At 45.0% G+C, this 15,984-nt stretch overlaps 5 protein-coding genes across 5 annotated transcripts; 1 reads left to right on the forward strand and 4 right to left on the reverse strand.

Annotated features, from left to right (window-relative positions):
• Positions 1-230: 230 nt before the first annotated feature.
• N7509_012691 (putative amino acid permease) lies at positions 231-1,874 on the reverse strand (the record flags this gene model as incomplete). The annotated part of the gene is made up of 2 exons (XM_056637328.1): positions 231-274; positions 338-1,874. 2 exons carry the CDS (start codon positions 1,872-1,874, stop codon positions 231-233), a joined length of 1,581 nt encoding a protein of 526 aa, XP_056483358.1.
• Positions 1,875-3,023: 1,149 nt separating this feature from the next.
• On the reverse strand, positions 3,024-6,384 carry N7509_012692 (uncharacterized protein; the record flags this gene model as incomplete). Its single annotated transcript, XM_056637329.1, has 2 exons — positions 3,024-5,813; positions 6,004-6,384. The coding sequence occupies 2 exons, from the start codon at positions 6,382-6,384 to the stop codon at positions 3,024-3,026; spliced, it is 3,171 nt and encodes a 1,056-aa protein (XP_056483359.1).
• A 3,503-nt stretch (positions 6,385-9,887) lies between these two features.
• N7509_012693 (Phospholipase/carboxylesterase/thioesterase) lies at positions 9,888-10,973 on the forward strand (the record flags this gene model as incomplete). The annotated part of the gene is made up of 1 exon (XM_056637330.1): positions 9,888-10,973. The coding sequence occupies one exon, from the start codon at positions 9,888-9,890 to the stop codon at positions 10,971-10,973; it is 1,086 nt and encodes a 361-aa protein (XP_056483360.1).
• A 2,044-nt stretch (positions 10,974-13,017) lies between these two features.
• Positions 13,018-13,579, reverse strand: N7509_012694 (uncharacterized protein; the record flags this gene model as incomplete). Its single annotated transcript, XM_056637331.1, is given in 2 exon segments — positions 13,018-13,074; positions 13,088-13,579. The coding sequence occupies 2 exon segments, from the start codon at positions 13,577-13,579 to the stop codon at positions 13,018-13,020; spliced, it is 549 nt and encodes a 182-aa protein (XP_056483361.1).
• Positions 13,580-14,199: 620 nt separating this feature from the next.
• N7509_012695 (glycoside hydrolase family 3 protein) lies at positions 14,200-15,978 on the reverse strand (the record flags this gene model as incomplete). Its single annotated transcript, XM_056637332.1, has 1 exon — positions 14,200-15,978. The coding sequence occupies one exon, from the start codon at positions 15,976-15,978 to the stop codon at positions 14,200-14,202; it is 1,779 nt and encodes a 592-aa protein (XP_056483362.1).
• Between the last annotated feature and the right edge of the window lie 6 nt (positions 15,979-15,984).

Here is a 15,984-nt window from a genome sequence, read left to right on the forward strand (position 1 = left end):
TTTTAGGGCCCTGGTTCCCCCTTTTTATACATTGTTATGGTGTTGAGTGATGGTATTTATAGATTCTTTGCTTACTTGATTCAATCGAGAATATTTAGGTTGCTTTATCTCGTTGATACGAGCTCTACTAGAGTATGGAACGTGATATTATTTTACAAGTTTCGTCTGCTAGATTGTAAATAAGAAAGGAAAAACCATAGATTGATGTCGTAGAAGGAATATTAAAGCCCTCACTCTACATCCAACGCATCCGACTCAGGAGGACCCTTGTAGTCTGTAAAACAATTAGCAAATGCATATACGAACGGAACAGTAAGGAAAGCACTGAAATACTCACGTTTCCTCGCATAAACGAGATACCAAACGGCAGAAATAGCCATAAACCCAACAAAAACGACAGAGGCATAATTCATCGACACCCTAGTAACCGGCAACGCAGTCGGCATACTAAAAAGCACCAATTCAAACGCAATCCAAGCCAACGCAAGTACATTAACGATTGTCCCCACGATATGTCCACAATTCCATTTAGCATGCTTAACCTCCGCACGACCGTGGAAAAGACTCAACGAGATCGGAATCGCATAAGCCACCGCCAACGCAATAACGCCCACAGAAACAAATGCCGTAAACGCACTCGTGCTACCGAGATTGATTAGACCCAGCAACATCTGGATAATTGTCAATAGGACTAGAGACCAGACTGGAACGTTGAGAGTTGGGTGGACGGTTGCCCAGATTTTCGCTAGGGGTAGTGCGTCGTCACGGGCGACGGCCCAGGTTGAGCGCGACGCTGCGACGGTTATACTTATCGAGCAGAAGAGGGTTATTATTAAGACTAGGAAGACGAGACCCAGTCCGCCGCCCGGTGATCCCATTACTCTGTGCAGAATGTAAGGGAGGGCTTGGCCACCGGGTGCGTTTATGATATCTTCCAGTGGTGGGAGGGTTACGCAGATGGGTATGATGAAGAATAGGCCTGCGATGAAACCGACTGGTACGGCGAGTGCGATTGCTCGGGGTACTTTCACGGCTGGTTGGGGACATTCTTCTGCCATTGATGAGACCATTCCGATTGCGGAGAATGTATATGCTGCTGGTAGGAGGCCGATGAATAGGGTGAACCCTCCCCAGCCTGCGAAGGACTTGTCATAATGGGCCAGTGCGTATGAAGCGGAGTGGCGGCCAGCGCCTGCTTTTATAGATGCTGCGATGAGAATCACGACGATTGTTACGGCTGTCCATGCCGCGCAGGCTGTATCAACTTGTGGCAGGTAGCGATTTGCAAAAGTGCAAATGACTAGCGAACCGAGACAGACGGCGTAGAAGATTAGCAGGAGTTGCCAGCTATTCGCGCTCCAGTCCGGGTGATACATTGATATGGCGGCGGAAAGCATGGAGGCGAAGCCAAAGTTGACGGATAATGTGATGGTCCAGTTTCCAATGACCCATATCCAGGCGTTGATGAATGAGACGGTTGTCTTGTTGGACTTTGCTAGTTGGAAGGACCAGTAGTAGGGTCCGGCGGAGGTGGGATATCGGGATGCGAGCTCGGCGAGTGACATTGCGATGCATTGGTCTAGGAAGCAGACTATTATCCAACCGACGAAGATTGATAGAGGGCCACCGCCGTAGACTGCGCTGAGAAGGGCGCTGCCTTCGCCGTAGGGAATTGCGGCTATGGCGAGGGATTGGAAGAGGAGGGTTGCGACGGAGCGGTTGCGACGGAGTTCTTGTTTGTAACCTAGTCCCTCAAGTTCGCCTTCTTCGTGCAGGCTTTTTAGTGAGCCTGCTTCGTGGTCATGGTCGATGGGGGCATCGCCAGGTGCATCGCCAGGTGCGATGGGCTTATCGGTTTCTGTTTCGAGGGCCATGGTAGGCTTGACTCCAGTGAAGGAGGTAGGTCTTCTAGATTATAGTAGTGAGAGAGGCAAATCTCGCCGTTTCCCATGATATGGAATCCCAGACCTGGAGGTTAGGATTACAGACAGCTTATTTATCAAAAACCAGGGACTTTCAGCCACTGTAGTACGACAGGGTCATGTATACCTTACTGAACCCAGCCCCCCTCCCCCTTGTTCATTTTCTCCAACTATAAACAGACCTATGGTATGCTATCTCGGTATCTATACCTAGGATAAGACCTCTCATCATTGGAGAACCGAAACCGAAAACTTCTACTGGTGGGCACAGGGCAGCTGGAAACTGCGGGGTTGCAAGCTCTCTTTATCTATGGATCGCATTCCCATCTGCAGAGTTGTGGCGCAGATCGCGTATATTCTTTCCTAATCAGGACAGGTCTATTTTCCTGCCTAATCAAGCCAAGGCTTGTTTGGGTTTGGTTTAGATGATATCTTGTGAGGTGTTGGATTGGTTGGTTGTTTTAGTCGCGCGGGATAGGGAAAAGGGGGAATGAGAGCTAGTGGCGGGGGCTTGCTTGTGAATATTTATTAGATTTTGTTCAGCGTTGATTCGAGCTATCGTTTCGGATTTTGCGTGATAAGCTACTTACTCCTTGCAGGCGAGAGGTCATGTGTCGCGCTGGATAACCTTGTAAACGGGATCTGACAAAAGTCCACTGGCAAAAAGTCTCATTTAAAGTTTACCGAATTAAGTATGATTTCAGTCAATACCACTTGAATTGCGGTTTCGAGCTCTTACTACACTGATGCACAAATTCCTTTGGATATTCATGTAAGCACCTGGGCGGGAATAAAGCGAGATGTACATACCACGGCCATTTTCTTACAGCATAGATTGGATATAGCTCGGCTTGGCAGGCGGAACAGTCCTTGCATATTACGCCGCGGTTAATATACGCAAAGAAAGTACAAGGAGATGATTATGGAGGCGCAGAGAGAGTAATTGGTAAAATAGAATAGATTCAGATAAAACATTAAACTATAAGGTACGTTTTTCTCGCGAAAAGATTAGAATATACTCAAGCCAATTCAATACTCACTTAACTATAAGGTACGTTTTTCTCGCGAAAATATTAGAATATACTCAAGCCAATTCAATACTCACTTAAAAAGATCCAAAGACATAATCTCTTCTCTCCTCGCCTGAATCTTATGACCAGCCTCTCCCAGCCCGGGCAAGACGCCTTCAAGCCAAGTCTCCGCCTTACCAAAAACGAGTTCCCAAACACTCTTCTCCTCAGCATGTTGATGCTTCAGATAACCCATCGCCATGAGCGTAGCGAGGACCTCAAGACTGGACTCGGTGGTAGCGGAAGGAGAAGAGGAAGATCCTAACAGGTCAACGAAGCGTTGGCGAACTGTATCCTCCTCACAACCTAGAAGATTGCAGAGTTCTTGACTGAGAAGCCAGTTGCCTTGGAAGTTTTGAAGGGCGATTAGTGAGTGGACTTTTGACTTGTTAGTCTTTTCCGAGCTTGTGGGTGCCGGGTTTGTTGGATTGGATGGTCTTCCGAAGAAAGGTCCTGGATTTGGCGCTGTGTTGGTTTGAGATATTCCAGCTCCGAATGCAGAAGATGATTGCGCGTTTGATGGCGCAGAGCCAAATAAGGACGCTTGACCCTGTGAAGGAGCATTTCCAAACGGTCCTCCAGTTGCAGGAGTACTCTGGCGATAGGGGGCTCTGCCGAATAAAGACGAGGAACTGGTGCTAGGGGCAGCACCAAACAGTCCTCCAGTCGCAGGAGTACTCTGGCTATTGGGGGCTCTGCCGAATAAGGCTGGTTGATTGGGGGTAGGGGCAGCGCCGCCGAATAGTGCCCCAGCCGCAGGTTGGGTTTGTTGATGATTACTCGCACCAAAGCCAGAAGCGAAAGTTCCACGTTCTTGAGGAATCGATGGATGTCCAAAGGCGGGAGAAGAGGATTGAGCCTGTTGGCCTCCGAAAAGTGATCCGGCTGATGGGTGTTGTTGACCACCACCGAATAAAGCTGATGCAGATTGAGTACTTCCGAATCCGGATGGAGGTTGTTGGCCTGGAGAAGAGGCTGCGCCAAATATTTGCGGAGGGCCAAAACTACCCATAGAACTAGGAGTAGACCGAGAGGAGCTACCGAACAGTACCGAGCCCGTCGCTCTCTTGGGTCCCATTGCCGCACATTGTGGCGGACCACCAAACAAACTTCTAGACCCACGCACGATTGGGCGTGTTTGTACGATGTTGAAGGTTGATGCTTTGACTGGGGACTTTTTGTCGCTAATTTTGGAGACCCTTTCTTGCTCCTGGTCCTGACCCTGGTCCTTTTTCTGTTCCTTCTCCTTATCGGTTGATTCTTCCTCCAACGCAACAAATGAGCAGTGTTTCCCCGTGACTTGATACTTGAGTCCTAGAAGCTGGCATTCGAGTTTCGCGAGCTGACTCTTCGTATCCGCATGAAAGCGGGAAAAGGGGTTTCCGTCGACATCTTTGCTATGTTCGAGCCAGCTGTGCTGTTCCTCTAACTCGATCATTGCTTTGCGTGAAGCGAGTTGGTGGATTGTTTCGCCTTGAACGGTGTCTTTGATTGGGATAAAAAGTTGAAGTGGTCTCCCGTTGGATGTGGCGCTGAGTGTGAGTGACTTTGGGACCCTGTCCGATGACTTCGGGTCTAGGAGCAGGTATGCATAGCTCCGGACAAGGGGATGGAAGGGAGGGATCTGGTAGGGAGCTTGGAGGACATCTGGGGGTGATAGCTCTGGCAAGGTATTGCTATTGCTCTCGTTGTCTTTGTCTCGGGGTGTTCCAAGCTCGGCATCGGATTCTTGGAATGATTCGTCGAAGAGGGAGATCGAAATTCGAGCCATTTTCTTCTCGAGGGATTCAACAAGTTCTTCATTTCGATCTCCATCTCCACTTTCGGTGATTGTATCCGTGGACGAATCGACTGCGTCGACGACTTCAAACTCTTGCTCAGGTTGATGGTAGTCAACTTGGAGTTTAAAGTCGCCGATATGAGGAGTAAGCGCACCCTTCAACATGCGAACAACCTTCCTGTCTAGCTCCTCGTACTCTAAAACCGATTGTGAGATGCCATTTCCTGACCTGGCAATACCTTCGATCAGAGAATGCGACACCTGGTTTCCAATACCAAGCGAGAAGAAGCGAGCCGACTGGCTCTGGTCCGACTTGGTTGATGTGACAGTCTCCCGAATAAAATCAAACAAATCCTGCTGATTGTGGATTTGGCCATCAGTCAGGATAAGAACTTCGAGTTCTTTATCATTAAGACGACTTGCAACGGTGGCTTTAACCGCTGACGTCAAATTCGTGCCTCCCATATCTGCGTTTATCGTTTCGACGTACGCCAAAGCCTCGTCTAGACTCGACTTATCATATACTTTACTCTGTGGCCACAAAAATTGATGGTTGTTCCCGAAGGAACAGATATTAAAGCAAATACCCACAGGCAGTGATTTCAAGAAGATTTGCAAGGCTGATCGCAATGTTGGGATCTTTTCCCTCATACTACCACTTCGATCGATGACGAAGATCACCTCCGGTTTGATGGGTGGCAGATTGAACTTTGGCACAAGCGTCACCATCAATGCGCGCTGGTCGGGAATGCTTGAATGTGTTTCGAGTAAAGCTGTGGGGTTATCAAGGCCGTCGGCTTTGACAACGAGCACGAAATCGCGCTCGAGCAGGAGTTCATTTTCTTTGGCTAGGCGGATTGAGGCAGAGGCCTGGGATGGGTCGTATGTTGATCCTGAACTACTGCCACTACGAGTAGTCGATGTACATCCTAGGGAAACCTTCACTGAATGGCTCGGTGACTGAAGTTCTCGAATAATGGAAGTTTTCTCCATCTGAACGTCGACGGTGATATCGATACCAGACGTCTTTACCAGGCCCCACTGGGGCATTTGGATTATCTCCTGTTCTAGGGTCTCCAAATGGCTTGCCAGAGCGAGGAAGGTCTCTCGGGTCAGGATATCTCGGTGCGATGGAATTGGGGAGAGTATATCGGATCCCATTGGACTGGGCGTCCTGCTTCAATTCTCCGATGAATGTGATTTCTGTCGTGATGGTTTCGTTTGCAGGAACATTGCCTAATGTAGTTACGAAGACGTCGTTTTCACTGGAGCTATGCACCATAAGCGCTGCCGTTTGATTATTCGTGACCGCATCGTTGAAGTCTATAATCGCCTGCTCTTTCGTATCCACTTTACTGTGCAGGTATCGCGTTCCAACGCGACACTTGAACCCGACAACGCTGACGCCATCATAGAGGGGAAATTTGTAGGAGACCTTCTCAAGAGGGAGATCTGTGGAATTTGTGAATGTTTGTGTGAGAGTTGTGCGAGATGTGGATGAGAGGATTGTTGCGTGGGCCTTCAGGGAGATTTGTGGTAGATAATGCCAGCCGTTGCCCTGGTGGAAACAACATCCGCTAAAATTTGTCAGGTCCTTAGTCCGGGAGGTCATTGTTGTTACTGATGATGATAATGGATATTGTAAACAAAATTTTGCTTAGAGAAATGGTGGATGTGGGCGCGATAATTTATAGCGCCGATTCGCTAGGCAGCACACAGCGGGGCAAACAGCTCCGAGTACTAGCACTAGCCTAAGAGCCTCAGCCCCATCGGCTAAATATTTAAGCTCTACCTGTGGACTCGGATTCTGTAAGCGACGGTGGCTCACTACTAGTCAGGTAAATATCCGTGTGTATGACAAAGGAAACCAGGTATGAAAGTGTGAGAAATACCACACACCGTGACCTGGGAAAGCCGTCTCTAGTTACGGAAAGCATCCAAATTTAGTCTTTAGATCATCTGAAACTCACAAGATGAGTTGTGGAGGATGCCAGAAGAATCAAAGCGATGCGGCGATTCAATATTCAATATTCAAAATGTTGATGTTTTGGCTCAAGTGCTGTCTTATTGGTCCATTGGTTATTGGTGTAAACGGAATATCAAAGATCCGGCAATTCGCCGGACACAAGTAACTCACCTCTCCTTAGAATCTTCTCCCACAGAGCCCCAAGTCTCATTTTCGTGTCACTATTATGGAACGAAGAATATCACCCTCGGAGCTAACCGACTCCAAGCGTCTGGTCCCGGACAGTATGATCAATGTTTTCTGGGTGGACGAGAAAACGGTAGTCAAGATATGCGACCCAACCCGCCTTGCGGAGGCAGAAGCTTTGAGGTTTATCCGCTCCAAAACCTCACTTCCAGTTCCAGCAACGAAAAACCGATAAAGAAGCAAAAAAGAAGGAATAAAGAATAATAACACTCGAAGAGAGCAGACTTTGAGTATCGTTAATTGGAAGTGAAGCTTGGATAATGGATGCCATTGATGCGGCATAACACCGTCTACTTATAATATCGCCTCTAGGAGGGTAGTGTCTTTTGAGTCAAGGAGGGGCGCTTACTGTTGCTTTTTACTGGCTGAAGATGGCGCAAACTAGTTGAGCAGCGATTCGCTTTTGATCCAAAAAATAAGAGATAGAATCAACAAGCCCAAGCAGCCACATAGTGGTGAAGGAAACGGGGATAATGTTTCACTTGTCGCCTCCAGAAGCCGTTAGAAACTCGGATACGGCCAAAAATAGGTAGTCTTGCTGCTATTAGTAGACCGTAGTAGTCGAAACAGCAGATCGCGCGCGCCTAATGAAGTCAATTTCAGGTTTCAAGTAACTATGGGGAAGGTTCCTGACAAGCCCCATTTCAATGGCTTTCCGGGAAAATGGTATTCTGAAATCTATTTTTATTATTTTTTTTATTAGTAATTTTTTTTCCTAAAAAAAGAAGAAAACTACTGGCGGATAGCTAAATTAGGGATCTCCAGCAGAACTTGAATGAGAGCGGGGAAGCCCCGTGGGGCGTTCAATAACGAGATTGAGAAGGCAAGCAGTAACTAACGTAATTCACCACCGAGTAGGCCACACCACTGAGTGGGCCACCCAACTAATTTTTCGCGTTTAACCGCGTTCATCTATCTTCTATCCACTAATATGCCTCTAATTCGCGTCGGATCAAGCCAAGACTCTATCCAATAAGAAGGCTGTCTCTTACTTACTATTCAGGCTATAAAATCCAAAGAAATTAGCTCTATTCGGCAAGCTGCAGATCAGTTTTAAGTTCTCCGGAATACACTTACACATCGACTACGTAGGACTACAAATCACGCTAACACTTACGCAAATATCCATAATTTATCCTAAATTAAGGAGGACCTACTTATTCAGTAGATAATATCTATAGATACTCATAGTAGAGCACCTAGACACGCAATAGTACGAGAAATAGCTAATCTGTTAATCTAAAAGCGTAGCATAAAGGATTTTAAGCTAACAGGCTTAAATTAGGTTACAAAATTTATTAAATACTATCCAGAGATTAAATCTCGCTTTTTACAACAATATAACTACTAAAGAATACTTTAAGAGAATCTAAAGATTATTAAAGAATGGTTTAACCTCGTTCAAACTATAATTTAGCAATACGGTATCCTTACAGACGATATCTATAACTTTAATAAGACTAGCTTTGTAATAGGCCTTTGTACAACTTATAGAGTAATTACCTAATCAGAATACTATAGACAGAGATCAGTTTTACAGCTAGGAAACTGTAAGTAGGTAACTATAATTAAGTTAATTAGTACTTTAGGATAGGCTCTTCTACTAACACTGATCTTTAAGGGTAAGCAATATAACTAAGTATAGTTTTAAGAGCTCCCTTACGACTAGCGTTTTAAGGTTAGCATAAATAGGTAGATAACCGATAAGATAGGTCTTTATTAGCTTTAAAAGTAGTTTATTCTATTAATAAATAGCCGTATATGTAGACAATATTGATTATTAGTCCTTAATAGATATAGAAGCTATCTTATACTAGAATTTAACTAAACTTATACAGATTATAATATTATACTAATCTGTATACCCGTATATTCTTTGTATCTTTTATAATCTCTTGATATTAGGTATTTTGCTGTTCTAAAGTATATATATAGTAGCTTAGTTAACTAAAAAATACGGCTTAGAGTTAGTTATATTGATAAATTTGATTTTCTTATAGCTTATCTATAAGCTTATATCGATATATTTAAATTAGATACTATTTAAAATAGGTTCTGAGTAGCTAGATTAGTATCTTTTAATCCTAAACTAGTACTATTACAGCTTAATATTTAACTCTGTACGTCTACATCTTCTAGAAGCAGTAGTAGTTAAGTAAGTATATTTTGCCTATATACACCTATAAACGTCGATAAGCTTTATAAGCAAGTATCCTTAATTAAAGCTTTCTTAAGACAACGCTTAAGAAGCCCTCTATTACCTTTACAGGCTGCGCTAAACTAGCTTATTAAAGGCTGTTAAATCACAATACAAAAGGGTATCTTTCTCGAGGCAGAAAATACAAGACTATATGCAGAAAACCTAAAACAGAGAAAAAGCGTGCTTATACGAATAGATAGATATCTTACGATAATGGTCTATCCGTATAAGAAGTACTAGAGCTTGAGGAAGCTTATGATACGTTCTTTTAGGCAATACTAGGTCTAAGAGTGCTACCAGCGCAGGGAACGTAAATACTAAAGACGCAGGCCCTACCTAAATGTGGTAAATGCAGTAAAATAGGGCATAAAAAGAATGCTTGTCTAAATAGAGAATAGGGAATATAAAGGCGTTGTGGTTGATATATAAATATAAATGTGCAGAAATAGCGGTTGGGTGGCCCACTCGGTGGTGTGGCCCACTCGGTGGTGAATTACGTTAATTAATCTTTGCCCGAGTACCTAGGCGCCCACCTTGTGCCTATTAATTGTGATCGAAAATAGAGCACAGAGATACCCAGGTCGCGGAAGAGAAAAGGGAGGAATAACCCTGGCTGCAAGCTCTTTCTCCCCTATTTCTTTTTCTTTTATTCAACCTACCTTGGCCTGTTCGTCCCCATCTCTCAAATTCCGACACGGTTAAAATGCCACGAAAGCCATACCCCACACCGCTGGTCATTCAACCACTGAGCAAAGACCATACTCATACGATCATCTCACTTCATGGACGAGGAAGTAATTCAGAGCGATATGGCCGTGAATTACTTGAATCTGCCAGCCTCCAGTCGCGACTGCCCACCGTCAAATTCGTTTTTCCGACCGCGTCTAAGCTGCGCTCAACAGTACTTAAGAAGATTCCCATAAACCAGTGGTACGATAACTACTCCCTCGAGGATCCTGGCCAAAGAACAGACCTTCAAATCGAGGGGTTATGTGAAACAGCCGAGTTTATTCGCGGCTTAATCGACCAAGAGGCCTGGGCTTTGGGAGAAGGGGGATACAAAAAAGACATTTTGTGGGGGCTCAGCCAGGGTTGCGCTGCGGGTATTTTCACTCTTTTGGGTGGCTGGCCGGATATGAACGAAGAGAAGTCTCTTGGTGCATTTATCGGATTGAGTGGGTGGCTGCCATTCGAACAGCAGTTATACGAAATCCTCGGAAATGATGATAAAACGACACCGGTGGGGGATAGCCATCATGAAGAATACTTAAATGATGGCTACATGGAAGACGAAGATTCAACCAACGACGATTCAAGTAGTGACGAGGAGTCTGATTTTAGTGAAGCTCATGAGTCAGACTTGGGAGAAGATTCATTCCAGCAGCCCATACCGCCCCAGGACGACTTTGATCCTTTTTTAAATGAAGATGAAGATGGAGTACCCTACCCATTCAAGCCATTGAGCATGTCCGCGATATTCTTGATCTACCAGTGGCCTCAACAGACAAACGATTCTCAGAGGGTGGTCAACTCATTTCAAATCCATGTCAGCTACAAACGCCCGTGTTTCTTGGCCATGGGGCAGAAGATCCCAAGGTTTCCGTTCACTTGGGCGAGAAAAATATATCGATTTCTTTCGAATGGCTTTGGGATGAATGTGACCTGGAAGGCGTATGAGGGACTTGGTCATTGGTATCGTGTGAATGATGAAATTGAGGACATTTTGATATTTCTTGAAAGCCATGTCAAGGTACCGTTGGAAGAAGCTCCGCTTGTGCGTGGCATCTGATACAAATTACAAGTCCTATGTTTTAAGATTTATTATTCAGACGAGATTTCGAAGAATATCTAAACTCTGTACGAGACTATGGAGGTCCATAAGGTGCCCATAAACTCTTACCCAAATGATTACTTAGTATATATTCCTTTTTTCTGCAATAGCTAATACATACGACCATAGGGTGTGGAGAACAGGGCTTCCCGTCCGCTCAGCCGTACTTAAGCCACACGCCGGCAGGTTAGTAGTATGGTGGGTGACCACATGCGAATCCCTGCTGTTGTATGTCCGTGTTCACGCATTTGTTTTTGATTCGTCGGGCAAGTGCCCTTGCCGCTTTACTCTTCAGTCCCTTCAGCCCCGCACCTAAACCCCCTAAATGGCCCAACCTGCCGTACTTCCTAAGGCTATTGCAAACCACCCTACCCTTTCTGTTTGCCATCGTTTAGGGGCCTAAAACCTAGCTCTTACTGACGTTATATAAACCAGATATATTATCGCAACTACTACTGTTTAGTCTGGTCTTAGCTACCTTCTTTCGAGGGATACAGTAAAAGTTTTGTCGGCGAAGGAGATGCAGAAGAGAATATAATAAATAAACTAAGAAAAATAGTAATCCTCGAATCAATACCCTCTAAATAAGATCTAGGTCAAAAGCTAACTCTAGTATATACTACGGGCAGGACATACCGTAATGATCTTTTATTGTAGTCCTATTGTATAGATCTACTACTTATTGTGTTTTCCTTTACTAATCATCAGGGCTTAGTAAACGCTCAGCTTTAGTATAAAGAGCTTTCTAAAGTACAGAAATATAAAAAGGACAAAGTAAGGTCTTAACTGTATACCTCACTGGCGGTACGAGAAGAAGTTAGCTGTATAGAATAGTAGAAAGTTATCTAGATTTATATATTTAAATAAGCCTATAATCTCTAGCGCTAGTCCTATATTAATTCTTATTTAGTTATAATTCGAATATTATTTTAAGTATATCTTCCGGTTATATTTACTAGTCTAGTATTTTAAATATATTCTCTAACACTTATTCGGACATAGAGAGAAACAAATACCTTAATATCAACTAAGATAAGAGTCAGTTAAGTCTCTCCTAGCGAGTACCTTAGGCAATAAGTTAGAAAATAGCATTGTATTTTCTATAATTTAAGTCCGGTCCGAGAATTTTAAAAGATATCTCTAAAAGAGATAGTCCTCTTTTAGGTATATACAGCTTATAACTATCTTTATAAACAGAAATATAGCTAATACTACTTAGGTATTTATAAAAGAACAGTATAATATATTTTTCTTTGTCTGAGAAGTAACAAAGACTTCTATACCATTTAAAATTCTATATATATAACCGGAGAAACGTTAGATTATACGCAGTAAATTAGAAGAAAATATTAGAGTTTATCAATTTAAATACAGTAGAGAATTATATTCACTACTAATTATTAAAAAATACAGATTTAAAGACAACTGTACTATCTAGACTAGAATAAAGTATACGTATTTTAACAAGGCTAGTTTATAGAATTAATAGCTCCTATTCTATAGACTATGTAATGGTTACTAAGTTGTCAGGCTAGAGACCTGTGACTAGGCAAGGATATCGGATAGTAGAGATCAGATTGGACAGTTGATACACAGACTGATTCTTAAAGAGATCAAGAATCCTGAATACTTGTGGGATCTTTAAATACATTAGGGTTCGGGTGGGCCTCGATATGCAGGCGACTCGAAAGGGATTCGACCCTGAATCGACCTCGAAAGTCCGGGTATCGTATACTCAGATCCCGTGACAGTTCGTCATGCTATAGTCCCCAATAAACCTTTGCTCGCAAAACAGTCGACACCACAAGCCCAAAAGCTTTCTGCCAGAGTCCTCGGTCCGAGTCAGCGAATTGGATGAGGCGATCGAACACATAGCAGCCGGACTGGGTGTCATCGAGAATATGCGAATACGACTCCCGAATATTATCTCCGTATTGGTGAAAAAAGGTCTCTGCTTCCGCATGCCCACCAAACCGAAATTCCTCGTAACCTCCGGAGGCAACTACTCGGCTGGGATCGAATTGCGTCCCAGCGAAAATTGTACCGATTCGAGAGCGTTCTATGGGAACAACACGGTTTCTTGTGTACTTCGGGCAAATAGAGAGGCAGTATGATGCATGTGTTGCCCATCGTTCTTCGAAGTCTGAGCATTCGGACTTTGCCTGAACCACAACCACAACGCAGATCTCATCGGCATTTTTGCTCTCTATGTTATGGATCTGACCAAGCTGTTCGGTCAAGAAGATCATTTGGGGATTTGCAAAGCGATGTTTGCCGGCAGAGTTGCGATAGCCCTCAGTTAGAAAGGAGCCTTGCATCACCACTAAGGCTGGCCATGTCAACTGAGCGAAGGACTGGCAGTCCTTTCCTTCCTTGAGGGGTAGATTGGACAGCGATTTCTGGCCGACTAGTGGCAGAGCCAGCCCTTGAACATATTTTAGGATGATGCCGAGGTTGGTCGCAACATCTTTCGTTTGGTTGGCATGCACTTCGCGGAATTCATGTTTGAATTGTTCGCTAGTGAGTTCGGGCAATTTTTCCGACAGAATTGTTAATTTGATCATCCTTGATAAAGGATATAAAATTATTAGGGGAAAAACGTAGCGTGTGAAGGGAAGCCAACTTCTACAAATCTTCATAGAAATGGGTAGGTGGCTGGCTTTTCGGGATGTGGTCACTTTCCAAGCGTTCATCCCGATCAAGGTACTGTGAAGGGAAGTCAACTTCTACAAATCTTCATAGAAATGGGTAGGTGGCTGGCTTTTCGGGATGTGGTCACTTTCCAAGCATTCATCCAGATCAAGGTACTGTGAAGTCCCTTCGAGAGCTTTAACAATATTAGTCATACATCCAAATCCTAGAGAAAATCGAAGATAGAAAGAATAGTATAGATATACCCGTACACAGAAGTCGGACCCCCAACGGCTTTCATGTTGAAGAATCTGGCATTTCATAAATCAAAAATTCTGATAGGAAATTATAGAAAGCAGTGCATAATGAAGAGTATATTTGGTTCTATGACTCGCAAAGTCCAGGTTGGATATTTCTAATCGTTCCACCACGTCTTTATTACATATCATGACATCTATATATTTAGGAAACCTCCAACGGAAACTCTCAGTCTACCTAAAAATGCTCTGTGTTGAAAATATTGAAATAAACTCGTTTTCGTCGTATGTCAGTGTCAGTATGTCAGTCCGTGCCCGAAACGGAAAAGAGGGTCCGCGGTATCATATGGCACGTCTGATCTCGACTGCTGTACGGCCTCCATGGACGACGGGATATCGAATGGCAGCCTGCCTTCTGGCTGATAAACATTGAAAATGATGTCCAGAAAAGCATCGGGCGAACTTCCGTAGCTGACTAAGACTGCGGTGGCCTGGTCGACAATTTCCGGTATGATCGCCGGTCGGTCCATGTAGATATCGACGATGGTCACCGGTACCGTCTGGTAAATCTTGGCTTGGCGCGATTTTTCCTCCTGGCTAAATTCTAACGAACCGGCGTGGAACAAGGCCTCGAAAGTACCGGCTCGTTGGTCGTACGGCGCCTTCAGTCGCAGAAGAGCAACATCTGCTTCACCCGGGTCTATAACAACGTTCATGCCGCGCTCTGCAGCAGCTTCCCGAGATATTCCTTCGATATAGAATTTCAAATCCTGAGGAGTTGCCAGAGGAAGGCATTGCTCCCTATTTGTGAGCAGCGTGTAGCAGCGTCTCTGTGTGATGTTTCCAAGTTTACAAAACTCCGAGTTTCCCACATTGTGCTCTGCCTGGTCTTCATCAATGAATGGCTGGTCAAACAACCCCAGGATGAATTTTTCTCGTAACAGGCGCCGAACAGACTGATCTAGACGCAGCTCGGACACGTCACCTTGAGCAACAAGATCTTGAAGTAGCTCAGGACAAGACTCTCCACCTAGCTGATCACAGCCAGCCTCTAGAAGTCGTTGAATTCGTTGCGGCCGAGTGAGGTGCTCTACTCCCCACGCTCGAGCTGGCATGAATTGACCTAGGATCTTCTTATCCGTGACGAGGCCCCAGTCTGTGCAGATAATGCCCTCAAACCCGAGCTCTTCGCGTAGCAATTGAGTCATTATGGCTTTGTTATATGCAAAGCCAACTTCTTCGTACTGAGTACCGACAGGCATGCCGTAATAGGGCATTATCTGTGCTGTCCCGGCTGCAATGGCTGCTTTGAACGGCTCTAGGTGGTACTCGAAGTGATCTCCAGGGTATACCTGCTCCCGCCCATATTCAAAATGTGGGTCTTCGCCATCTTTCTGGGGACCTCCTCCAGGGAAATGTTTGGTCATGGTGGAAACAGAATTCGGTCCCAGTTCTACTCCCTGGAAGCCCCGAATATACGCCGCGACCAACTCGGACGTCAAATGGGCGTCTTCGCCAAACGCAGCATTGATCCGAGCCCAGCGTGGCTCGGTGGCTAGATCTACCTGCGGGTGGAGTGACACGCGTAGACCAACGGCTAGGTACTCTTGGCGAGCGATGTCAGCAAACCTCTCGACCAATGAGGTCTCACGGAGAGCTGCAAACCCCAGGGACTCTGGCCACTGCGAGAAGATGCCGGCGCTGAAACTGGTACCGACATTGTCCGTGAAATGGTTGCGGGGATCACTAGACAGAGTGATGGGTATTCCCAACCGTGTGTTAAGTGCTTCACGCTGGATATTGTTGTACCATTGAGCTGCGCGGCGCGCATCTTCAATGGGACCCAAAACATTGAAGTGCGAGATCATCTTTTTGGTCACCAAGTCCATGTTGCTGAGCATGTCGAATGAAGGCACGGCATCGGCGAGCTCGCCGTCCTTTCCCATAAAGATTATGTCGTGAAACAATAAGGCGGCTTTCTCTTCCACAGTCATGCGCCCGAGAAGGTCATCCACCCGCGCATCAACTGGAAGTTCACGATTCCAGTAAGGAAACTTCGCCCTTTCTTGATCCATTGTTGC

The sequence above is a fragment of the Penicillium cosmopolitanum genome (assembly GCF_028827165.1).
Source record: "Penicillium cosmopolitanum strain IBT 29677 chromosome Unknown utg000011l:1.0-3548175.0:1.0-3550911.0, whole genome shotgun sequence".
Taxonomy (NCBI): Eukaryota; Fungi; Ascomycota; class Eurotiomycetes; order Eurotiales; family Aspergillaceae; genus Penicillium; species Penicillium cosmopolitanum.